We start from the raw sequence: 25,626 nt of genomic DNA, 5'->3' as shown, positions 1-25,626 counted from the left end.
CTCTGCTCTCTGCTGAGATGTTGGGAGTATGTGCCTGTTTGTTATTTGGAAACCCAGTTGGTTACAAGCACTTTGCTACATTTCTGGTCATTTTCTCCCCCCCAGCACTCACACTGTCTCTGAGCACTGTGGCTGCTGTTTTTAATGACGTCACCATCAGCATCAAGTGGCTCTTACATTTGTCATGGGATAAACCTATCTGCAGGCTGAGCACCGGAGATGGCCGTGTTATTTATCTGGACAGCCCAGTGGAGTGAGTATTAACATTCACAAACTGACTGTGTGGGTTCAAAATGAAATTTTAAAAATTCAATCAACACTCGACTGATTTTCCACATCAAGGTTACTCTTAACAAGGAGCACTCCTCAGCCTGTGAAAGCCTACATATTGACTTCTGCAGCTCTGAAGGATCTTTGTCAAATTATAACCTTGATGATGTGATGGTTTAACTCAAGACTTCAACTTTATAACAGATCGAATGTGTTACAAAGTGTAGACAAGGAGGGTGACAGGCACAAGCATTTAACAGTCAGGGAAAGTCCAACAAAAGATGCACATGAGTAGAATTATGGGGACCGTGGGATCCAGTATTTTGAAACTCGCCACAGATTTGAGACTAAAAGTCAAGATATCTCTGCCTCTGTTGCTTCGATTTTGACCTTTCTTTTTTTATTATGTGTCACCCACAAGTCCCCCAACTTAACAAAGGGAAATATTAGTTTGTTAGAACACCACTTTAACCAAATACACAAGCTTTAGGGAATAAAGAAAATGCCATCCACTCCATAGAACTTAGAGAAGAATGTTGCATGGAGGCCAATTAATATATGTCACTCTATATATTATATACAATACATATACTTTATATACTGTAGGTCCATCTTATCCTTTTTGATTAGGTTCAACTTTTAACCACCGAACCTCTTTGCTGACATTGTTTATCTTTGTTTTTTTAACTGATGCATATCCGCAGCCCTTTTGCAGATGTTTACATTTTTGAGTTTAAAATTTTGGCATTTACCTTACAGTCACAAGAGTGTTTGTGCAGAATTAAAGGCACAGTTCATAATTGATGTACTATAAAGAAAACACTAATGAGACTCATCATATCCATGGGGGTAGCAGCACGACGACGGTATTGAGCTGCTACAATAGACTGTAAACGTAAATAAATGTGTATTAAGTCACAAAGTAGAAATAGAATACTTATGACAGAGAAATATCATCATAAATCAGAAACATACAAGAATCCAAGTATGCTGTAAGTCAGTTTTTGAAGTTTTATCACTTGTTTGATAATGTTTCCAGATCACATGCTTCTTTCATTTTTCATGCAGTTCTGTTAAATAACCTGACACCTCAGGAATAACATGTAGTATCTGAAGTTCTGTATGTTATGTTATGTGAATTTATGGATTTGGTATGTTTAGCTAGGAGTCCCCTGGTCAAAAAGATTTAATGGCCTTAGCCAGAAGGCTCTAGGGCAAAAAGATTTAGGGGTCGTGTCTAGGGGTTTCTAGGTCAAAAGGTCTAGGTGTGGATGAGAGATTGAAGACTCACCCATCTTATGTAAGGAAGCCCTTTTTCTGTAAGTTAGGAACCATATGTTTTACCTTAGGTTCACGAAAACAACCAGCTTATATAGACGGGGAGTTAGAGTAGTTATTCAGAGGAGATTCACATTGGCTTCGACTCCTCTCTCAGGCAATCTCGAGTGCTTGATTTGATGCTGGACTTCTTTGTAATATACCTCTTTATATACAAGCAAGACGGTGTCAGCAGAGTTTTCTTCATCATCATCACATCATCGCTGTTTAAGAAACAACAAACACATTTCTAGTTCAGACTTGTTATTTTTATGCACATGGAATTGATTTAAAAAAAGGCCACTGAGACAGATTAGAGGACACATTTTCTTATCATTTAAGATGATGTGAAGAAGTGTTTTTCCTCAGATTTCTGTGGAGAAATCCTTGTTCAGTTCTGAAATTGTACTTTTATTAAATTAACTATTCATTATCACGTGAGAAACGCCTGCAGCGTATTATCTTTAATTAGACCATATCAACAGCCAGTGGGCTTCTGCCACAAAATTAGACACCTAAGTCTTTAATTATTCATGCATCTCCATATTTGTATCTCCAAATTAATTGTTCTGGTTTGTGTGTGGAATACAGTATGGAAGCTGAATGAATGCTTTTTGTCCGAAAAGCAAGAGAAACTGTAAAATGTTTCTTTATGTGCTTTTTCTCAGGTTGGAGCGCAGTGTGATACATAAATATACTTATCCAAGTTCATTTGTTGTGGCAGTTGAATGCAGCAGCAATGATGCACACATTACAGCTCAGAGAACAGTTAGCATCCTCCAGCCTGTCACAGAGCTCCGTGTCATCGGTTGCTATGCTGGAAACCTGTTTTTTCGTGCAACCAACTGCAAAGCCCTGTATGGAGAAGCATTTCAAATTCAACTGGAAGTAGAAGCAGGTAGGTATCAAGATGATGAAAGTATAACATAATTATAATTCATCCTGTCAAATTTGATATTACTGTTTGAAAGTAACAGGTTCTGGTGTTGGTGTTTTATTTATTTTTTCCCAGGTGTAATGTTTGAATTTCAACTCTTGTTCAGTGATGTAAGTGTGTTTCTCTTTTGGCTTTTATTTCTGGAGGTTCAAATGTGACCTACAGAATCCAGAGTGATCGAATGGTGTTGTCCGGTCAATCTGTGGTCAGAGGAAATGTTCCCCACAACATCACAGTGACTGCGGAGATGGTGACGCAGCTCGGGCCTGGCTGCCACCAGCTGATCCTTTATGCATCCAACACGGTGACGTTCCCTGAAGTGTCCACAGACCTGCAGGTAAATCAACCACAAACACACAAACATGTTGTCTACTGTCAATGATGCAATGAGAAGTAACCTGATACATCTTTCCTTCATGTTTTTGTTATGATGGTGGTTGTGGCATATGAAATATAAAGTCTGAAGTTAACAATTTGATTATTTGATTAAGGAAGTCATTGGGGTTAAAGTCTTTCCTAATTAGAAATTAAATTTAACCTTTAATTACAGCATCACACCAGACAATTAGTGACATATCTGCAAACACCAGAACACGGTGGATGCACCGACCCCCTGAATTTCAACATTGAGTTTAAAATTCTAACCTTTAATCTTGGTGTCTCCATTAGGCTAATCAGTGTTAAACATTTAAACGGTGGAACATGGTGCACAAATGAATCAGTGATCTAAGTTTAATCAGAATGAAACTTAAGATGCTGCCTGAGATGTTTTTTTTTTTTTTTTTGGATCATAGGACATAAACAGCCATGTCACAGTTTTAGAATATGAACATTACAGGAACTCTGTTGATTCGTCTTGTTTCAAACCAAAACTCATTATGTAAATTCCTGAGGCCTAACAAATGTGCTGAATGCATTTCCCCCCTTGATTCAACAATTGCAAAGCCAATTTTTTAAAAATGTTAAAACTCGCATTGCTTACAGTCATGTTTGCCAGTCTTCTTCTTCCTCAATTGATATGTTGCTGATTAATATTTTGGCATTTACTAATACCATGTTATTGTGTGAAGATAAAAATATTGGGTTGCCAGGTTATGAACACTCACAATACTTCAGTAAAAGCTGAAGGTTTCAGATTTTAGACCAATAACCATTTATTAGTGTCTTTTTAAAGACCTTGATGGCTTGTTATAAAATGATATCTGTTGTGAAAAGTTTCACTCACAAGTGATATTTTCTCACAGTTTTGTAATTCTTCATATACTGCAGGCCTGTGTTTTGGAGAAAGTGGCTGGGCTTCAGGCATCTGTGTTAACGGAGAGGGATGACTGTCTTGGCTCCTCAGATATTACAGTTGACGTTTCCCTTGAAGGGGGAGCGCCTGTGCTACTCCTCTTCTCCCTGACAGGAAACAACGGCAGCTCATTCTATGAAACCAGAGAAATGAATGCGAGGAGGGGAATCTTTCATTTCGGACACCCAGTTCAAGGTATGGCAAAAACAGGGGCAGAGTTCCACAGTAAGACAATGATTTCTTAAACACTTGACACAACTATCAGAAACAAGCTGGATAAAGAATGTTGAGCATATTTCATTCACATTTCTCTTGTTTAAGCAGTGTTGAACTGAGTGTTTTGCTACAGGAACTGTACAAGTGAAACTCAGAGCAAGAAATGTCTTCTCATTTCTGGAAGTGGATGTGGATATGCTTGCTTCCTGTGGCAAGGATGAAGTCTTTAAACTAAATGGTCATAATGATAATTGGTTGAGCTTTAACAAGAGACCGGTAAAATGTTTTGGTTTTTTTTACTCAGTAGTTATATTGGTAGTAGTGTAGGGTGATATTTTACTGAAGAATACTTCCCATCTTGCAACATACTGTTTAATTTATAAAACCTATTGTTCATTTTCAGAGAAAGAAGCATATTAGAGTTGTCAGATCTTCATTGAAAATCGTTGTAACACCTTCGACGTCAGTGTCCAGCAAATTGAACATTATCAAGCTTTCCATAAGAGACGCATCCAGACTAACAGACCTGCGCAAACGATACCAGTGGGCATGCAGTAAGAATCAAGCTTTTCTATTTCAACTTCTTCAACTCAGTCGGACCAAGAATGAAATGTTTAGCCTATGTCTTGACATGTTAGACGTGTTGGTTGAGCTGGAAATGAGCACAGAACATTACATGCAAAGGAATTTAATAATCCCTGCTTGCTTTATTTACAGTATTAAGGTTGCTACACCTGTCGAGATGTTGAGATAATGGTCACAGATTTACAACTTAAAATTCCAATTAATTTTTTTAAACAACGCATCTCTGATTTCAGGCAAAGATAAGACAAACACAGGTTTCTCATTTCTAGCCTGCGATTGTCAATTTTGCCAGCTGGAATTACAGTTTCTATGAGCTGTAGCGAGCTAGCTAATTAAGCCAATTTCTCTCAATTGCTGATTTTTCAATGTTTCCAGCTGAGTCATTTTAAAATGAGGAGAATCCTGTAAAAACTGATCTTGAATGTGCAATAGATGGCTACAAATCATGAGATCACACTGAGGCTAAAGCTACATGTCTAAGGCAAAAAATTAGCTCCAGCTGAGTTGATTTTGAGTAATGTAAGTAATGCAAATGTAAGATCAGATTTTCTCAGATTCTATTCCAGCACAACCTTGTATGACTGAGTATCTTTAGTAGTCGTATCTTTAACGTTAGTTTTGGCTGTGTATCTTTATATAACTTTTCACTTCCACATTGTCTCCTTCATTTTAAACTTTCCAAGAGAAAAGGCTTTTACAATGACGACCACCCAGTGTGTTTGTTTAACAAAAGTAACACCATCTTGAATAATGCTGATTCAATAAGGACAGAGTTAGCTGAGCTACGTTAGCTTAAAGTCTGAGCATCCAGTGCAGGCTAAATTCTGCACAGTGCTAGTTGTGACCAGGGCTTTTTTTTTTAATATAACCTGTAACTCCACAGTACAAATACCTTCTGCTAAGCCAACAGTAATGTCTCTGGTGAACCAACACATGTTTAGATGTTTGGTTCTATCGTGATACAAAAAGTCATTAACTACATCCATGACAAATAATTTCTGAAATAATTTTTTGGGTTCTTATATTTGCTGATTAGAGTCAGGATCCATAACCATGTGAACGTTTTACGAACTGAACGTGAGTCTTAAATGCTTTCTATCAGCCTGTGAATTGCAGCAGTATAATGACTTTCCTTGTTGATCCACAGAACGTCCCTGTAATTGCCAGGGAGAATTTGAGACATTGGTTCACATCGTTCAAGGGAGCTGCCTACCAGATCCATTTCATTTTAACAAGTATCATTTCAATGTGATAGACAAAATTGATAATGATGTGGAAGAAACTGAATCCATATGCATCACCCTAACTCCTGAGCCTGACAGAGAGCCTTGGATAAGGTACTTGATCTTTTTGAAAATCATATTCTCTGATCACAAAGAGGACTCATCTGTGTGTCCTATCTGACTGAGTGTCATTTTCTTACATTAGAAATCTGTCAACGAGGTGAAACTATTGACAATAAAATATTGTTACTTAGACTATTTTGTAAAGGGGTTTGCATATCTCACCTATTTTAGAACAAAAGGTGTTATTTCAACATCAAGTTTTACATTTTTTTAACATACCTTATCATAAATGACCAGATCAAGCAGATAAATTGTTGATCAGGAGCACAGTTTGAATAGTTTGCATTATACCCCAAATGGTTTTACTATGGCTTATTATGGCTAATGGCTTTTTTGAGATGTAAACATACTAGTTGTGTGTTGACCAAATGATCTATGTACACAGTCTCAGTTGTACTGAAGGCTGTGACCCAGAAAAGAAGAAAAAAGATGCAAAAATTGAAATGGAGTGTAAGAGAAATGACATATGTTCAAATGTTGTGTGGAACATTGAGGACCCAGATGATGAGGCAAACTGGCCGGTAAGTCTAATACATTTATTCTGACTTGTTTAGGAAAGAAAAATCAGATACCATTAAATGATGTAAAAGAACCAATCTGCCATCGACTTAATGGATTTGCATGTTAAATTATTTGCAGGACGAAGAGACAAAGAGCTGCTACAAAGACGCACTGAAAAGGCCACTAATAGAGAAACGCAATGGTGGGACGAAATATACTGTACAACTTAAGTATCTTACACTGGCCGAGTCTAAGGGTCAGGATGTTACTGTGGTGGTAACTTATGGTGTGTATACAGTGAATAAAACAACATTTAAGCTTCTCAGTACTATCTCAATTTAAAGGAATGATTTTATGTTGTTTGTCTTTCACTTGCACTTACTAATTACGCATTGTCCTTTTAATTTTTATACCAAAGGGAGGGATGAACCACTTTTCACAAAATACACCATAAAGACATCGTCATCTACAGAGGATCTGTCTCCTACCACCAAACAAGCAGGTTCCAATGTTAAGACATCCAGATCTGGAGGAAGCTCAGGAGAAACTGTTGGTTCTGCTACTACAACATCTGGCACGAGCAGCAGCACCACTATCACCACTACATCTGCCACTACTGCTACTACCAGGGTTACAACTTCACCATCAACCACCATAAATGCTGCTAGCCTCTCATGTAGCATATTCCCATCAAATGGAACAATCCTTATTCCTTTCAGTATAACTTGCACGACTGAAAATCCCTGTTCTGAATGTCACTATTGTCTTAAGACTAAGGGTAAGTGCTCAACGTATCTGACTGATATATCTTACTTTAACATGTAAATTACAGTGTCTTACTGTTTTTAGTCCTTACATAATGATTCATAGTATATTCTGAGAAATCTAATAATCCAACTCATTATCTTGTTTGAATTGTCAGGTAGATATCTGCGTTGCAGCAGGGGTAACGAAGTGAAATCCATCTTCCTTCCCCTTGGTGACCTCCGTTCCAACTATGAGTTGATAATCACTGCAACTGCAAAGCATGAGAGAGTCGTAGCTACAACCACTATAACTGTGCAGGTTGGTCAAAAACATAAAGATGAGAATGAGTATGTCGACAGAACAAGACGTAGGGTAATGCTCTGCGTCTCTGTTACGCTACTGTAAGAAAATGGCTTTTTCTTCTCAGGTGAAGGACATAGAAGACTCCAGCTCTTCAGTAGATGGTCTTGAGGCATCACTGGATGTTGCTGTGGCTCTGCTGAAGAAACAAGGCCTCCTGTCAGGAGAAACCATGGGACAACTCGTCAGATCTGTGTCCAACAAAATGAATAGACAATCTGATGGATCACAAAAAGATGACAGACAAAAGGTAAACCCAGATAGAGTAATATGACTGAATTAGTAATAAAGTATTGAATCTACATTGATGCAGCCTGTTGTGTGCTTGCTGCCTGTCAAATATTATAAATCATTGACTATTACAGCTATTAAAATTAATGGACCATTTTACCACAAAAGTAATGCAGCTATAGCATTTTCCTTCCTTAAAAGACTCAAATTTACCTCCGTCTCCACAGATTGATGAGAACATTGAGCAGTTCAATCAGGAGAGACTAATAAGATACCAAAAAGAGTATGAGACATTTAGGTAAAAGGAAATTTATTGAGAACAGAAAGAATAGACTTTGGTGCTTAGACCCTGGCAGGAGTCACCATGGAAGCACCCCATAGGCTTAAGGTCCTTCTAGTTAGAGGAATCTTCCCCCTGGAGCCTAGACGCAGGGGGTGATGGTGGTCAGGAGTGGGAGGCTGGGAACGTCTTGATGAAAGGGAGACTTCTGATCACATGATTTGATTGGAGATAGTCTGGCATCCATGGTTGAGGTGGTGCAGGGATGGAGGTGGGTCACGAAATGATTGCGGTGCTGAAATAACAGCTGGATCAGAGCAGAGAGAGAGAATAATTTTATAAGAATAATAAGAATAATAAGTTTGACAGCTTACAAGTGATTGGCTAAAGGCTTTGTGTGTGATTGGATTTTGATGTCAACTTGATTTTAATTTCCAAGCAAAGTTTAACATCTGTCGAACGTTAGCATCGTCAGAGTCTAATTTCTTTCTGATGTTACATTGATGTCCTGCTCTTCTCATTCATCTTAGTGAATGTTCAAGTTACCAAGTAATCTGAATAGTCAAAGAAGAATGTATACTTGCATGGAATTGATTGGACAATGGAGGGCCTTGTGTTGCAGCAAAGGTAGAACCAGATTAAACGCTTTTGGCAAACCTCTCGTCAGTGCTTGGAAAGCTGTGTGCAGTCAGGACTAATAAGAGTAAATATCTCCAGTAAATATCTCTAAATTGTAGGCTGAGTGGTTGTTGAGCCACTATGTCTTTTTAAATGCAGAAAATGTGACTTGTGGGTGTGGCCCCAAGTAGAATGTCAAGAGAGCCACTGAGCCTTGGCACTGGAAACAACAAATTTAATATTGTTTCTTAATATATATGAAACCAAATAAAACAAAATGAATCAGAAATGCTTGTGAATACTTTCGTCTGTTGAAGCTTCGTGAGCAGATGCTGGGCATAATGATTGACTCAGTAGCAGAGGTTCCCAACAACGCTCCAGGAGAAGTTCAGGTGACAGCCAGAGGGCTTACTGCTCTCATCCAGGAAGGCACTGAACTCAGCTCCTCTGCTCAGGTACTGTTAACCCCACACTGATTTAAAACAGGACGTTGGAAGGAGGAATCAATCATTTATCACTGTATGAACTGAGGTGTACTGCTTTATGTTGATGAATAGCCATTGTGAGGATAAGGCTGCCTTTATCGGACCTTGTGATTTGTATGTGTATGAATGTCCTTGATTAGAAAAAAAACCTTAAAAAAATGTTTATCTCTGATTGTGAGAATTGATTCTGATCTGCAGGAAGAGGCGTCATTATTATTTGCCAACCTCAGTTCATCCCTCCTCCACATGGATGTAAACAAAAGTGAAGAAAACATACAAGAAATACACTTTGCAGCCAGCAGCATTGTGGAAGGGACAAGCACCATCCTGAGCTATTCTTCCAGTGTGAGTTGTTTAACCTTAACCTCCCTGCTGATGCAGTTTCTTCTCAAGGAAAGGTCGGGTGATTTAAACATTATTTGACTGTCGGAATGTGTGAATTGTTATGGCTCATCTGGTCAACAACTGTTTTCTGTCACTGAGTTTTCTCAGTGCACAAAGTGAGTGTCTGTGGAATATATGATGGTCTGTCACTTACTACTTGGGCTATAATGTCAGGAATGATGAGTATAGTGACCAGGAGTTTGACCACTCATCTTCCCTAGAATATTCATCTAAAATTCAGATTCTAAAAATCTGAATTTGCAAATAAGTAACAAAAATAAGCAGCTGTGTGTTATCTTTTGCAGAAAAAAATCTCTGATGCCCTTCTTGATGCCCTGGAAAATACACAGAGTGCACTACTGATGTTTAAAGATGTTGACAAGGGGCCAATTATTATCGAACACGCCAATATTAGCATTTTTGTCAATAGGTAAGTTCTACCACAGCTACTATACAAGCCATGAAGTAAACAGACAAAGCAATAGTTCAGATACACTTGTTGGATGACAGGACTGATGCCACTCTCATCTCTGTATGTAAATGTATGGTAAAGCTGGTTATTTTAGCTTAGCATAAAGACAGAAAACAGGGGGAAAGAGCGGAGCAGGCTCTGTCTAAACATAACAAAATCCACCTACAAGCAAGTTTGAAGTTCACTAATTAACAGATTACATTTCTCTGTATATTTTCTTACAGAGTGACACCGGGAAGTTTGCACACGCAGCCCATAAGTCTTTCCAACAGTTCCGGCCCCAAATTTACTCTTCCAGAACTACCCTCCAGCATATTTCCTTCAGAAGAACCAGTGGATATAAGAGTAAATTAGTAGGAGTGGTGACGTGTCAGATCCTAGTTTTTCTCAGTGTCGTCTTGATAGTGAGGTTTAAACCTGTTTTTTTTTTCTCTTTGAATGATTTGCAGATGCTGAGTTTAGATACAAATCCATTTTCCTGGAGTGAGAGAGGAAACATAAGTGGCCTGATTGGTTCTCTATCCCTCACAACAAGAGATGGCTCAAGTATCCATGTGGAGAATTTGAGTGAGGATATTGAGGTCAGTGCAGCAACAGTGCAGCACCTGAGCACTTTTCTATAAGCTACTGTGCCGTCCTGCTGAGAGCATGTTCTCTGTGGGGACAAATCTCTGTCTTCTGTTAAGAAAAACACACTTCAGCTGCAACAAGACAATGTGTTGAGAAAGCCTATATCAGAAGGAGCACTCTGCGAAATGATAAGCCTGATATTATATGGTGGATGAGCATTTGGTCAGTGGCAGGCAGAAACCTTGCATGTCCGAAACCACTTTCATGAATGAAAAAAGAAATAAATTAATTGATACAAAATGTAATCACAAACTCTCGATAACATTTTTTTATTGATTAAATGTTTGTAGAACCCACAGTGACGATTTACAGTATATTAAATTAAGCATGTCACCTGCTTATGAACTGAGTTGAAAGAAGTTTTTTGTTAAGTAGCTTTAATGCAGCAGGCAGCTGGTACTTAACGTGTTCAATCTGCCGTGACTGATTCAACGTAAGAGGTGCACACCTAGAACTGCTCTCGTGCAAGTGGTTATGATTAAAAGGCCTATACAGTTTTTTTTTAATTTATGCAGATTGTAAATTAGCAGTGATGGAGACTGTGGTGCACTGAACTTGAAACGCACAGCTCCATGAATAATTGTAGGACCTTTTATATTTTTATCTCCACATGACAACTGTGTTCACCGTACTCTTTTTTTTAAAGATAGTACTGTGAAAGTCTGATATGTTGTTGTTTTGGACTTAACATGTAGCTAACTAACCACTCACACACATTAAAATAGAGATTCCTTATCTGTAACTGCAGTTAGTACCGTGAACACACATCCACTAGAGGGAAAACAAGGTTTTAAGACATTAAGCTGCAACTTAATGACTGTGAATGACCAAACACATGCACATTTGAGCCTGATGCACAGCTGTTAATTAAAGTTAGGCTGATATGATCCAGTTTATGAGCGAAGAATTATTTCAAGCTGAGAGACTATAAATGATGTACTACCTGCTTGGTTTCACATTGTGCATTGCTAAAAGTATAAAACAAAATCTGAATGAATATCTGTATCTGTTTTCTGACATGTTATCTGACACAAAGATCCTGCTGCCGAGGCCTGTTGGAGAGCAGGTGAACGCCTCAGTTTTGGACCTGGGGAACTTCAGCACAACGGTCATAGATGTCCCTTCAGCTGACTCTACGCTGGTCTTAAAGGTACCCTAATATGTTTTATCTCCACTTCTGAGCCATGTAACGAGTACTTTAATAAAAAAAATAATTTTGCTGCACCCGTGTTATATACTACCTTTTAAAGATTGTGCCTTCAAAGGATCCATTACCCTTCAAACTGTTCCTTGGCTATATGGACTACCCCACTGAAACTAATAATATAGCAATGACAGAGATGCCTCAACAGGGAGCTACAGAAGGTAATAAATCCCTTTGGTCAGTGGTGCAAACACTGTTTTAATCTTTAATACCCTGCTGCATGACCTAAGTATTTTTGTGTTTGTCTGATACAGAGGAGAGATACATGTGGCTACTAGACCCAAAGATTTTCAAGGGAAACACAGGAGTGCACTATCTTGTAGTGAGGCCCATTGTAGGTCCGGGTATAAAATCCATCAATGCCACTTTATCAATCACCTCCATCACTGCTGCATGCAAATTTTGGGATGAATCATTACTAGAGTGGAGCAAAAAAGGATGTAGGGTAAGTACAGCATTCCAGTCTGCCTGTCGGGCTTACAGTAACACGTCATCTAAACTTTAATAACAGTGAAGGCTGCTGTCTTTCCAGGTTGGTGCTCAGACCACACATTTGGTCACCCAGTGCCTCTGCAACCACCTCTCCTTCTTTGGGAGCTCTTTCTTCGTCACCCCCAACCTTGTCGACCCGTCACGCTCAGCTGAGCTGTTTGGGACCTTTGCAGAGAATCCTGTGGTTGTGTGCTTCGTGGGGGCGCTCTTTGTGGCTTATCTCTTGGTGCTTGTCTGGGCACGACGAAAAGACCTCCAAGATACAGCCAAGGTACCGTGCATCTCCATCATCAGACTATAAGACACAGATAAACAATACGCAAAATGTGGTCTGTTTCCCAGTTACATCACACGTCTTACAAGAAAATATTTCCTAGTACTCTTAAAGGAGCTATTTGTAGGTTTTTTATTGCTACATAGCTAATGTTAGCATTAACAGCTGTTTACTTACCAGTGTAGAGGAAACGTTATGAGCTCAGCATCAGATGTCATTCCTTTACTCAGCCAGAGCTGTCTGCAGTGGTGGAAAGCAACGCCAATGTCAACTCTTGTCTCTATCACATTTTCTCTTCTACTGAAGTTAGCATGCTAACCAGCTAGCCATGACTTGTCTCGTCATTTTCCAATAGCGACTCACTGTAGCCTCCAGTGTGCCCTGATGATGTAGCGCTGCTCAGAGGACGTATCATAACCTCTTGTATTATGAAGACGATGTTGACTGAAGCTGTAGTTAAGCAACAACCACCGCCTCCCTTACATAGCAAGAAACCACGTTCGGCGGCAATGAAAACTTACAAATAGCCCTTTTAACATTTCTTTAAAAACAAATTTTCTCTCTTTGTTTTGTTGTGCCCAAATTTCCCTTCAGTCAATTTTTAGGGAATATTTTCTGTTCATTGGCTAATTCGCAGGTGAAGGTGACGGTGCTGAAGGACAACGACCCCATGGACGAGTACCGCTACCTGTTAAGTGTTAGCACTGGGCACCGGAGAGGAGCTTCCACTTCTTCTCAGGTAAATGTGTTTTTAGTTCAACGTTTATATATAATACTGTCAGATTTAGTGACAAACTCTCTGCACTTTGAGGGAGCTCTCAAAGAATCTTCACAGCAACAAGGATTCTGCGGAGACGGCTAATCCTCCCTTAATAAGCATGAACATAAATCTCAGTTCAACACACAATTGCAGATGAGGAGGAGGTTGGGGTGGTGGAGCGAGCTGCTGCAGCAAACAATGTTGATATGAACAAATGAGCAGTTTCCAGAAAGAGAAAATCTGCAAAACAAACAAATTAATTGACATTTCTATCTACTGTTATTGTAATAATAGGAGTTGGTTTGTCAACATAAACAGCTTGGGGGGGTGGGGGGGGGGACAATGAAAAACAATGAAGAAAACATGATGGAAATATGGCATTTAGGTTTGTTTCCTGTATTAATTTCAGGTTGGTTAGAGTCTCTTCAGCGCTCCATGGAGCATTGCTGAAGTCACATGCTTCATGTATGTAATGATTTATTGGTTTAGTGTGTTTCTGTTGCACTTTGTCGCTTTTTGCTTTTTCTCAATACACCAACTTTTCCATCTCAGTTTTTTTTTTCCCGGTTGAAAACTCACTGATTGTTAGGTTATAATGTCACCTGCACTCAGCCAACACATGTGTAACGTCAGTTCTCTGCCTGAAATAACACAACTGTGCGCTTCATTTAACTTGTGCTGAAATTCAATCAAGATCTTTAACTGGGAAATAGATGGCTGCTTATCAGCTGTACGTCAGTCCTATTTTTGTGGATTTGATGGAGAACAAAAGGTAAAAGAAAAGTGAATACTGTCATGTGGTTTAAAAAAAAAAAACAACTGCAATTTCTACTTGGAAAGTGGAAGTAAGTGCATTTATTGCTGTGATGAACTTTTCACTTTCAACACGCAGAGTATGAACTGTTTTAGGTGACAATAACCCTGCTGGGTGCAGATGGAAACAGCGAGCCGCACCACCTGACTGATCCAAAGAAATGTGTGTTTGAGAGAGGCGATGTGGACATGTTCCTGCTAACTACACCTTTCTCCCTGGGAGACCTGCAGGGCGTCCGGCTGTGGCACAACAACTCAGGGAGCTATCCTGCCTGGTAGGCAAAATAAACATCCTTGAAATCTATGTATTGTGTTGTGATATTTCTTCTAATGTAGTTATGAGCTAGAATGCTGACTCATTTACACTGGCTGCTTTTTCTCAGGTATGTAGGTAACGTCATGGTGCAGGATTTACAGACGAACCAGAAATGGCATTTTCTATGCAACTCCTGGCTGGCTATAGACATGGGTGATTGTTCCATTGATCAAGTTTTTCCTGTCTCAACAGAGATGGATTTGAAGAGGTTCAGGTAAGCTACAGGCACATGGGGAGCAAAACTACACACAAGCACCTCTTAAAGCTCTATGTGAAAGCCGAAGGTGGATTTTTGATTTGAATGACGAGCATGAATCAAATGCAAATGAAAAGCAATAACTGGTGTGGATCTTGGCTCGAAAGATGGCAAATTTACTGCAAGGTTGATTTTTAAAAAATGGAAGCCAGCACAACAAATCAGACCTTTCAATTGAGCCCTGCCCTCTATTCACAGAGGCTACCAACACTTCAAATATCTATCAACACTGTGCATTTTGTGTCACAAGAGATGCAGACATGCAAATCTAAATGGAAACATTTGCAATAAATACTTATTTTTGGTTAAACTGAGCCAGATTTGTAAGGTTTAGAAGTTTTCTCTTTCAGGACCCACAAGCAGAACACAGGTTTGTAAAGTTATGCAGACAAACAGCAGTTGGGGACAGGTGGGGAATAAGTCCAGGGAGACAGGTGCAGGGACAGGTGATCAGGGGACTCCAGATGGATTCCGGGGGGAAACAGGCTGGCAGGTGGCAGTGGGATTTGAGGGTCATGGCGGGTCTGAATCCGTAGATCCTCCAGAACACCGACAAGCTCACGTAGCTGGGCAGGCAGACGGACAGGCAGGGTAGCAGAGGCACCAAACTTGGGGCATTAAGAGATTCAGTGAAAAAACACTGAGTTTAAAACAGGGAAAAGAGTCAAAATAGCCGGACGTGATACTGAGGTAGGTAACTGTGCAATCTGGAGAAGAGTGGAGGGCTGAGCCGGTCTTAAACACTGCAGAGGGTGAAGCTGATGAGGAGGATTGGAGACAGGCGCAGAGGCAGAACTGGTGGGAACAGTAAACCGGGAGGCCACGGCCAGCTACACACACATACACACTAACAGACTCAAAAGACAGACTGGGGATGAACACCAGCGGAGAGGGAAACACAGGAACACATGAGGAAAACAAGGGCCCAGGGGGGTCTAATCCTAACAGGATTTTCAGAAGGCATTTTAAAATTGAAATTCAAATATTCAGCAGGAGGGTGCAAAATTAATACCTGATTAAATCAATGTATGCTGTTTTTTATATATTTCATATTTGGATTCATGCTGATTTATGATGTGCAGTAAATGAACTCGACCTCATTTAAGAAATTTAATGGAAAACAAACTGTCAGTTGGCCCAGTGGAGTCGGCCTACACACTGAGGAGGTGGTTTACTGAGGATTTATGGGTCTGTCTCGGGTCCACTCAGGTGTCAAATAATTATGGATCTACGCTGAGATTTGGCTGCAATAAAATGGCCTGACAACAGATCAAAATGTGACACTAATCCATCTCTAATTGGCAGTTTTTGTAGGATTAAAATGTTCTTTAGTCACTGTTTTACCCCTTATTGCTTTTATTTTACAGTAATTTGTTCTTCATGAAGACAGCAAAAGATTTAAGTGATGGGCACCTCTGGTACTCTGTGATCAGCCGACCACGGAGCAGCACCTTCACATGTGTGCAGAGGGTGTCCTGCTGTTTCTCCCTGCTGCTCTGCACAATGCTGACCAGCATCATGTTCTATGGTATCCCGACAGACCCATCTGAGCAGACCATGGACCTGGGTACAGCACGTTTTCATTAGAGCTCACTTTACTCAGAGAAAAAAACCAGTGTATTGTTAGGTTGTCTCTTTTGTATGTACAGTTTTATAAGGATTTTCTGTATTCTACCTCACAACCTTGTGAAGTTCAGTTCTTTGCTGTACAGCTGTTTATAAAAATAAATCATTAGAATATATAAGAAGAAGCCCAGGAGCAACATATTAAGACAAATACTTACTTTAGTTATTCGTTAATTTAATTTACAGCAAAAGCAAACTGATGTGCACATCCATTACGATCTCTTCTCTTTCTCGCTGACTGTCTCTGCTCCCAGGTCACTTTGAGTTTACCTGGCAACAGTTCATGGTTGGAGTTCAGAGTTCACTCATCATGTTTCCGGTGAACATCCTCATTGTTAGTATCTTCAGAAACACTTGTCCTCGGGAGACGTCTTGTTGCAAGCGCAAAACAAAAAAAACAGCCGCCCTTGAGCAGGAGAAAACTTTGCCGACTCCTCCTTCACAGACTGCCTCCACCAACACGAATGTCACTTTAGACATAATCATCAAGGTAGGTGCTTCATGTTTTTCTGTGTGAAATGCTGCAGCAGCACCCAGATGATAGAATAAACTATGAACTACTTGTATATGTGATGTATACATGTTACCTTATAGAGAATACAAATATTTGAATGTTGTCTCTCTCTCAGGATATCACAAGAATTGCCCATTCACTCTCTAAGACCATGAAAAGCAACATCCCACGCATAGAGCCCGAGTTTGGGCCGGGTCAACAAGTGGATATCAATGCCATCCTCTCTGTGGTGGAGGGGTTCATCAGGCAGAACAACAAAACCAGTGAGAGCACACAGTCAAAAACACAGAGCTTTTGCAACCATGTCCAGCTTCAGCTACCGGGTTTGTTTTGCGGTGGATGTGATAGAGAGCTGAAGCCCTGTCCTCTTCTCAGTCTAAGGCCTGTTCTCCTCAGCTGTGCCCTTCAGGGTTTCTGCCAACTCTGTAAGCTATAAATGCAGTTTCTGGTAAATTCAGTTCCAGGCGCTACACAGTTTAAAAGTATTTTACCTGCAGCAAACCTTCTACTTTTATGCCTCCGACCTGGAAACAACCAGAGGCATTTTGTTTTTGGGTTGTTTGTCTGTTCATCCTTCACATTCTAGTGAAGCTGTTATCTCAGTGATGCCTTCAGGGAATTTCTTCAAATGTGGTACAAATATCCACTTCAGAGAACTGATTTTAGAGGTCAAAGGCAAAAGGTGACCTCATAAAACACACGCAAAATAATACAATACAGTAAACTCTTCAAATTCAAAGTGAACGATGAAGTGATTAGATTTTGGTGGTCAAAAGTCAAAGTTCAATGTCACTGTCACCTCATTTTATTGTGGATGTGATATATCAGGAACACCGAGAGGGAATTTCATTACATCTGACACAAACATTCACTTGGACTCAAGGATGAACTGATTAGAATTTCGTGGTCAGAGGTCAAAGGTCGCTGTGACCTCACAAAAACTCACAAATTCATACTGCAATTATGACACAATTTAACAAATGTCAGGAAGAGGAGATTCTGACCATATTTCCTAAGTGTTTTTTTTCCCGTCATCATTCAACAACAACATGTGTAATTGTTGGATTTTAAACAATAATTTTATCAATGTTAAAATGAGGAAGTGCACAAATGTTACTTCCAAGAAGTGTAGTAAACATCCATTTAGCTCACAATGAGTCCAGACATCACCACTATGTGTCAGCTTATCTAACAGACAGGTGAAAGAAACACAGGCAGGCAATGCTTCACTTCTCTGGGCTTTTTCTTTTGTTATTATCTGCCAAGGAGATTATGCTGTCTCCCATGTCTGGTTTGTTAAGCAGGTTGCTTATGTAAACACCCAAAGAATATAACAGAGAAACACACCCACTGGATTTGGAGCTAGGAAGACTAACAAGGAGATGGACAGGTGGAAAAACATTCAAGGGAACTCCATATGTCTTTAGAGGAGCAAGCAGAGAGTAACTTTCCTTCAGAGCTTGAAGCTCATGTCATTATTGATATCCTTTAAAAAGAGCATCCCTCTAGTACCCCAGACATTGTTCCAGTCCGGGAGTATGTGAAATATTTTTCATTTTAGAGGAAGTGTTTTAAATTCAGACATAGAGTCTGACATAATTGGTTCCTGGAGGAGAAAGTAAAAGATCCTGTGTTTAAATGAGTACACAGAACAAACTCTTACTACTCTGTTAAGAAATCCCTCATAGACGATCAGGTCACTAGATTTTATTTTAGAATGTTTTCCTCTCCACAAAAAATGCCTGCAGCAATTGTACAGGTGTGAAAAAAGATGTAGCAGGAGCAGAGTGGAAATGTCGCTCAAGGAGCCACATTCATTTTATTAGCAGAAGCTCTACCATGGAGTCACCAAAGCATCAATGCCTGATACTTACAACATGCGTCTAATCTTCACACAAACTGCTGTATTTATATCTGTAGCGGACAATGTTCATCTAGAGACAAACGTGGAGGGCATTCAGAAGAAGAGCAACAAAACCCAGTATCTGTACTCACAGCTGTGTCACATCCACAAAGAGCTGAGCCTGCTGGGACCCTCCAGCTTCCCCTCCCCACACAGCTACAGCCAGGCTCTGCAGCAAGTCCAGGGCATGAAGAGCTTCCTCAAAGATCAGCTCTTCACATCCAGCTGCAGCAGCCCAGATGAACCCAACCAGAAGAAGTACAGAAGTCCCTCATTAAAAAGACCACAGTGGTGGATCTGCAAGTGTTAATCTGTTATCCACAAACTGTGTGTATTTATTTTTAGCTCCCAGAGTACGTCAGAATCCTGAAAGTCACAAAGTGAATAATCAATGGCCTTTATGTTTGCTTTATCTTGTCTTTCAAGATGAGACAGTAGCTGCTGTCAAGTGTTCAAAGCTTATGAGTAAAATTGTTCCTGCCCACAAATGTAATAACATTTGACATTAACATATATTTGTCATATTGTTACCATGATAGATCACTTGTATCCCACATGTTTCAGATCTTTGTAAAGTGGTTTTCTTTGTGCGCCAAGATAAAATGGTGATTTGGTGGTAGTTTCAGGAACCAGCTGGCAGGTTTGTTAAAACTACAGAAGTCAACTTGCAAAACCACCGGTAGAGTATTTTAACCTCTTTATATTTTACAGCTGGTCTATAAACATATTTGCTGTCTATTCCATGAACCTTAAGAGTTCTTTGATATTCTGAGAACCTTATTTGCTGAGAGTTAGATGAACAGGTCAATACCACTTTCATGCCTGTATAGTAGATGTGAACTTGTTGTGTTCAGGGTAAATGGCTCTTGTAAATGTCAGTCTGTTTCTAGGCTAAGTTAACTGGCTCCTGACATGATGTACTATACAGACAGCAGAGTGGTATTGATCTTTCATGTACCTCTCAGCAAGACAGCAGCAAATAAGCTTATGTCACAAAATGTCAAAATCACAGAATGATTTATGAAGAAATACACAGTATGTGGGTAATAGGCTACAACTTGCAGAACCACTGGTATAACTCTCTTAATATCTTTTAGATTTTTGTGTCTGTTAATCTGATGTAAATGCATCAGAAATCCCATCTAAAATCTTGTACTTCAGTAGAGAGCTATATTTAAGTAAATGGTGTTCTTTGACTCTTTTCACTCACAGCTTGAGCCCTGCAGACAGCGCTGATGGTGACGGTGGTCAGAAGAAAAGGCCGTGCTGTCACGGAGGTTTACCCTGGTGGTTCATTTTTGTCGGCTGGCTGCTGGTGATCGCTACCAGCGTTGTGTCGGGATATTTCACGATGATTTACGGATTGAAATTTGGGAAGGAACGTTCCATAAACTGGTTGGTATCCATGATTGTCTCCTTTTTTCAGAGTGTCCTCATCATTCAGCCATTGAAGGTGAGAAGAACGTCTTTCCCTCCTCATTCAGTACCAAAAATCACAACATGATAATGATCAATGCTTATTCTCAAATATTCTTTTTGAAGTGAAAATCTGTATTCACCTATGTTCATGCCTCTTATCACAGGTGCTGTGCCTTGCAGCCTTCTTTGCACTTGTAATAAAGAAAGTTGATGAGGAAGATTTACAAAACGTGGCCTTTGAAAGACATGATTCAAATCTAGGTAACAAAAAAAACGGAATTTCTTGGCGTCAAATCAAATTTTGACTGAGATCATCAAAAATGTTCAGGTTGTACAGGAAACAAATGTGTCTTCACCCACAGGTGATTTTAAGGACCAACACATACTGAGACAGGACAGGACTCTCTATGAGCCGCCTCCTCCTGCAGACATTGAGAAAATGAAGAGGAACAGGATTATGGAGCAGAAAGCCTTCGCCCTCCTTAAGGAGATTCTGAGTGAGCAGAAACAGATTATTCTTTTGCAGACAAGATTTGCAAGTTGAGAAGGTTAATCGCAGTTCAAATGTTTTCCATTGATAGAGTTCAATAAAAAAATACTGCAAGACTTCGTGTTACTATGGAAACTCATGAACTAAAGATGCTACAGTGTGTGGTCAGGTGCTCCCTCCCATACGGCTGTCAGGGGACTGACCTTAATTAGCAGAGCCTGGGGGGCGCTGCCTGGCATGCGCTCCTTGTTGCCATGGTGTGGCAGCAGCGTTTGGCCTTTTCTCTATTGTCCGCACAAATCTGCCAGGGTGCACCCATAGGAACACTGAGGGAGGTGCCTACACAAGCTGCCAATCAATGCCTGCACACACACCACGGGCGGCACATAGCGCTGCTTCTGGCTCAGTCTTTCTCCTCTGTAGAGCTGGTGCTGGCCCAAAATGAGCAAACTAATCTTTTCTACTGTTATTTGATACAAATCACTGGCATGTATTGCCTGAAGTAAAACAGCCCTATGTCAATTCCCTGAGGGCCACCATTGATGAAAGCTTTCACCTTCTCCATATTCGGCTTTTATATGTCACCTAATCACTTGCCAGCCATATAAATGAAAGCATTACAACCTTAAATAGTGTTACACTCTCAGCCAGGACTGTGACACAGTTTAGCTTTAAGCAGTACAAGTTTTGATTGACTGAATCGAGCTCTCCCCCCGGAGCTTAACAGTGTGCACTCACTGCTGAGACCTTTCAGCACCACATGTATATAGAAATATATGTTTACACTTGATGTGACTTGGCTTCTGCTGGTACCAGCTCTCATGCATGACACTTCCCACACAACCACACTGCAGCCCATGAGCCCAAGAATGCCAGAGAGACTCGCCAGATTCGTTCATGCACCAGAGTCAGACAGGAGACCCGGTGCATCTTAGCCTGTCAGCTTGTGGATACTAGGTTACTCCTGATCCCTTCTGCCTGCCTGGGGACTTTGGTGGGGGACTTTTGCTGCGACAGTTTAGTGAGGTTTCACAACTTCAGTGTGCGTTTTATCATCTCCAGGTCATCTTATATCTACTACTCTCATTGTACAACATTAGTTTACTTACTGTAAAAATACACACATAGCATCAACACAATTATCACAGTAAGTTAAGTAAAAACGCTTCTTGATTTCAAAAGTCATCAGCTTCATGTAGCCCGCTGCTTAGTGTGCTTTGATTTTAACTGTCTCTGCAAATGTTAATTTGAAGAACTTTCACTGTCCATTTATTGTGTTCGGTGTTTCAGCCTACTTGGGGTTTATGTGGATGTTGCTGCTGGTGGCGCACAGCCAGAGAGATCCCAATGCTTTTTTCCTAAACCAGCACATCCGGAACAGCTTCAGCGGGCCGATCACAGACAGCATGAGTCTTGGGGACGTTTTCACATGGACCAAAACATCTGTACTCAGTAACCTCTACGGGGTTTATCCAGGTAAAAATGCTTCCCTCCTGGAGGGATCAGGCCGTGTTGTTTTCATCTAAATAACTCACAGAAAGCTTTTGGGCGTCATGAGTGTTTTTTTATTCGGATGTTTTGTGCATGATTGAAAATGGCATCCTGGCAGATCTTATTCACAAAGAAAATTCATTCTCTACATCAGTCCTGTTCAGGGTAAATAAAAACCATTTAAATTTCTCCAATTTCAGCATTTTCAACCGTGAACTCTTACATTACAAAAACAGCTCTTTTACTATATATTCATTCACCATTGCAATAATGTTATGTCAGGACATCCTCAACAGACACTGCTTGGTACAGTGCAACTCTTAATCCTCTGTTGTTATGATGCAAAGCCAGAATGTTGTATTAGACAGATGGAACAGATGGAAACAGTTTGCTAAAAAGAGTTTGTTTCCTTTTCTTAGTAAGTGAAGTGAATTAAGTGGATTTGCACTGCCTTGTGTCAAAACAAAAACTTTTAAATGTTTTTTATGCCTCTGGCCAACAGCAACAGCCGGAGGCATAATGTGTTCAGCCTGTCCATCTGTCCGTCTCTTTGTCAACACAGCATTTCAGTGATGCCTTGAGGGAATTTCTTCCTCGTTCACTATATTACGTAAAACCAGTAAAACTGGCTGCAGCTGTGGAGAGATTGGCATAACTTGTTTCATGCTTATTTGGTGCATTACCAGTTATTTTCTTTTGAAGGTTACAACCATTGTTATGAACAAAAAATGGGTCAGACTTTATTTTAATTAGATATGTTCATGTGTAGCCTGGAAGTTTAATACCAAAGACTTTGTCTGACAAATCGCTGAATAGCAACAGACGGGGGTGGAAGCTCTGGAGTTTTAAACAGAGTCGTTATTTTGTGTTGTTTGATTTATAATTGAAGTACCATGGTGTGTACTTCGCTTGTTTTTAAAATTTACTCTGATTCTGTGGTGAATATTGATGTGATATTCACATCAGCAGTTAGAATGACCATCGTATTTCACAATTTTTTAATGATTATAAATTGTATATAAATTATAATAATTATTTTATTTATTAATGATTAACCGGCTATTGATTGTTAATGTGGCTGATTATCAATTGAAGAAACCTCTTTTGCATCTACAGTTATTAAATAGTTAGTGTTATTGTAGTTTTTTAGTGTAGGCATTTATATATTACTTATTTATATATTAGTTAGGTGCTCTTACAATCTGCTCTCAATTTGTATAAACTTACATGTCAGTATTTTTTGATAATTGTTCATAAGGTGTGTATCCTTTGCAGCTTTGTATGTCTGCAGTGCAGCAAATGCTGTGCAGATTTAAGCCTGATTTTAGCATCAGATTAGTCTGTGACAAATTATTGTATCATAACTAAATATGACATCTGATAATACCCTGAACAGTCCACACAGACACGACTGGATCACTCAGAATTCACAGTGTCAACCCCTTAATGCACATCAGTTTTGAGGGAAATCAGTAATATGAGAGCAGTAATATAAAAAAATACCACCAATGCTGGGTCAAACATTAGTCAATCCATTGGTACTGGGTAAAGTTAACCCAGTCTTGCATCAGTTCCCACTTTTGTGTTCTGATTTTATTGTTTTACCCCAAATGACAACCATCAACATCATTAAGTAACAAGCACAAATGACAAATATTGATAGTTGTGAATATCTCTGAAACCTCTGAGACCACAAACCTTAACGTCACTTTCATTCTGCACTGACCTGTGAAAAATTTAACAAAGAAACCGTGAAATGCTTTGTTCCAGGATTTATCACAGATGGAAACTCCAAGCTAGTGGGGAATGCCCGTCTTCGTCAGTTGAGAGTGCAGAAGAGCTCCTGTAAGATTTCAGACTCCATGCTGCAGTTTGTGCCAGATTGCAACGCGCTGTACTCATGGGAGGTGGAGGACATGGGCTCCTATACCACTGGCTGGAACCACTCTGTGGGGGGCAATGTCTCTACAAGCCCCTCCAGCCCCTGGATGTACCAGACACAGGCTCAGCTCAGGGCTCACCCTGTCTGGGGAAAAAATGTGCTCTACAGGGGAGGTGGCTATGTAGCGGAGCTTGGCCCAGATTTACAGAATGCAAGCAGGTATTTACATAAGCAAACTGGACTGCATCAATACAAGAAGCTTTACCAGGCAGTGCAACTGTGTGGAAGCATCTGCATTCAATTTGTTTCTACACTCATTTACTGAGGTTTTACCTTCAATTTGTCTGTATTGTGCAAGTGTTGTATTCATTTTTGCTCCTGGCTTCTCATATTAGTTCAGTGACCCTCAGATTTATCAAAGCCATGATTATATGCCCAGTGAAAACACAGTATGATTAGGTAAAAAAATCTATTTTGTGGCTCGTGTGAAAAATACAATTTGACCACAAGTGTAACACTTAAAGATAGTACAGTATAAATGTTCTTGTGTACTTCATCCACAGCACGCTTGAGTACCTGTCCAGGAACAAATGGCTGGATATGTACACGCGGGCGGTCTTTGTAGAGTTCACCGTTTACAATGCTAACGTGAACCTCTTCTGCATCGTCACGCTCTTGCTGGAGACCACGGCTGTTGGTGAGGTTGCGTGTTTTCCTTATCGTTATCCATTTACAGCGGTGTTAAAGACGTTATCACCACATCAACTACATGAATCTGAATAAAACTGCTCCCATTGTTTTCACAGGGGCATTTCAGTTCCACTGCGAGCTGCAGACTGTTCGTCTTTACCAATCGACCGGTGGATTTCACATCTTCGTTATGGCTGCTGAGATCATATACTTCCTTTTCATCCTCTATTATATGTTCCTGCAGGTAAACACTAACATGAATTCTACAGAATGTGGTCCTAGTCCTATTAATGCTTTGGCTCTTTGCTACTAATGCATCTCCTGGATTTGAATCCAGACATTTAATGAGACTGGCAGAGGTTCTTTTATGCTTCCTGAGGGCTTATCAAACTCAAGGCTGACCTCAGAGTGCGCAGGCGGGGCTCATTAGTCTGTCCACATGAATTCTGTCATGTCAGATTTGAATGGAGCGTGCTGCATATAGATACTTTTTGGGTTCCCTGACCAACTTTTCCCCAGAACATGCCATTGTTATTAATGGCAGGAATCATTTTAACAAGAATTATTAATATAAGAGAGACTGACTTGAAGTCAAACAGCTTTTGAAGCTACTGTGTTGTGAGGATAATTGCATTAACCTTCTCTGCAATGTTATTTTCGTCCATAAAATATTTTGTAGTGCAGCACTGAGTCATATCTAAATGAATGTATGTTTTCTTTTTTCTCTTCAGAGCCATTTTAGTTTATGTTCTGAGCTGTTCACCATTAACTGTAATTTCTGAGACAGGAAGGTACCATTGTGTTTCCTTCCTTTCAGCCCTTC

General features: G+C 40.0%; 1 protein-coding gene across 1 annotated transcript in view; it reads left to right on the top strand.

The window, feature by feature from the left end:
* Positions 1 to 143: 143 nt before the first annotated feature.
* Positions 144 to 25,626, top strand: part of LOC139614912 (polycystin-1-like protein 2) — a 32,908-nt gene continuing 7,425 nt past the window's right edge. Inside the window, exons 1-35 of the mRNA XM_071472586.1 lie at positions 144 to 253; positions 2,256 to 2,485; positions 2,671 to 2,861; positions 3,870 to 4,013; positions 4,168 to 4,310; positions 4,438 to 4,588; positions 5,767 to 5,956; positions 6,351 to 6,486; positions 6,605 to 6,752; positions 6,885 to 7,244; positions 7,389 to 7,531; positions 7,641 to 7,823; positions 9,020 to 9,157; positions 9,386 to 9,532; positions 9,877 to 10,001; positions 10,268 to 10,388; positions 10,493 to 10,624; positions 11,710 to 11,823; positions 11,924 to 12,038; positions 12,132 to 12,322; positions 12,410 to 12,640; positions 13,281 to 13,382; positions 14,313 to 14,491; positions 14,600 to 14,746; positions 16,156 to 16,355; positions 16,669 to 16,904; positions 17,044 to 17,191; positions 18,849 to 19,089; positions 20,044 to 20,284; positions 20,415 to 20,511; positions 20,613 to 20,747; positions 22,031 to 22,216; positions 24,002 to 24,332; positions 24,677 to 24,810; positions 24,920 to 25,047. Of these exons, the coding sequence (XP_071328687.1) occupies positions 3,968 to 4,013; positions 4,168 to 4,310; positions 4,438 to 4,588; positions 5,767 to 5,956; positions 6,351 to 6,486; positions 6,605 to 6,752; positions 6,885 to 7,244; positions 7,389 to 7,531; positions 7,641 to 7,823; positions 9,020 to 9,157; positions 9,386 to 9,532; positions 9,877 to 10,001; positions 10,268 to 10,388; positions 10,493 to 10,624; positions 11,710 to 11,823; positions 11,924 to 12,038; positions 12,132 to 12,322; positions 12,410 to 12,640; positions 13,281 to 13,382; positions 14,313 to 14,491; positions 14,600 to 14,746; positions 16,156 to 16,355; positions 16,669 to 16,904; positions 17,044 to 17,191; positions 18,849 to 19,089; positions 20,044 to 20,284; positions 20,415 to 20,511; positions 20,613 to 20,747; positions 22,031 to 22,216; positions 24,002 to 24,332; positions 24,677 to 24,810; positions 24,920 to 25,047 (5,319 nt within the window). The 5' untranslated portion in view covers positions 144 to 253; positions 2,256 to 2,485; positions 2,671 to 2,861; positions 3,870 to 3,967. The remainder of the gene's footprint in view (positions 254 to 2,255; positions 2,486 to 2,670; positions 2,862 to 3,869; positions 4,014 to 4,167; positions 4,311 to 4,437; positions 4,589 to 5,766; positions 5,957 to 6,350; positions 6,487 to 6,604; positions 6,753 to 6,884; positions 7,245 to 7,388; positions 7,532 to 7,640; positions 7,824 to 9,019; positions 9,158 to 9,385; positions 9,533 to 9,876; positions 10,002 to 10,267; positions 10,389 to 10,492; positions 10,625 to 11,709; positions 11,824 to 11,923; positions 12,039 to 12,131; positions 12,323 to 12,409; positions 12,641 to 13,280; positions 13,383 to 14,312; positions 14,492 to 14,599; positions 14,747 to 16,155; positions 16,356 to 16,668; positions 16,905 to 17,043; positions 17,192 to 18,848; positions 19,090 to 20,043; positions 20,285 to 20,414; positions 20,512 to 20,612; positions 20,748 to 22,030; positions 22,217 to 24,001; positions 24,333 to 24,676; positions 24,811 to 24,919; positions 25,048 to 25,626) is intronic.

Source organism: Trachinotus anak, unplaced genomic scaffold (genome assembly GCF_046630095.1).
Source record: "Trachinotus anak isolate AG129_WGS33_773 ecotype Australia unplaced genomic scaffold, CSIRO_AGI_Tana_v1 ptg000039l, whole genome shotgun sequence".
In the NCBI taxonomy this organism is placed as follows: domain Eukaryota; kingdom Metazoa; phylum Chordata; class Actinopteri; order Carangiformes; family Carangidae; genus Trachinotus; species Trachinotus anak.
Note: the sequence above shows the minus strand (reverse complement) of the source record. Positions and strands in the feature narration are given on the sequence as shown.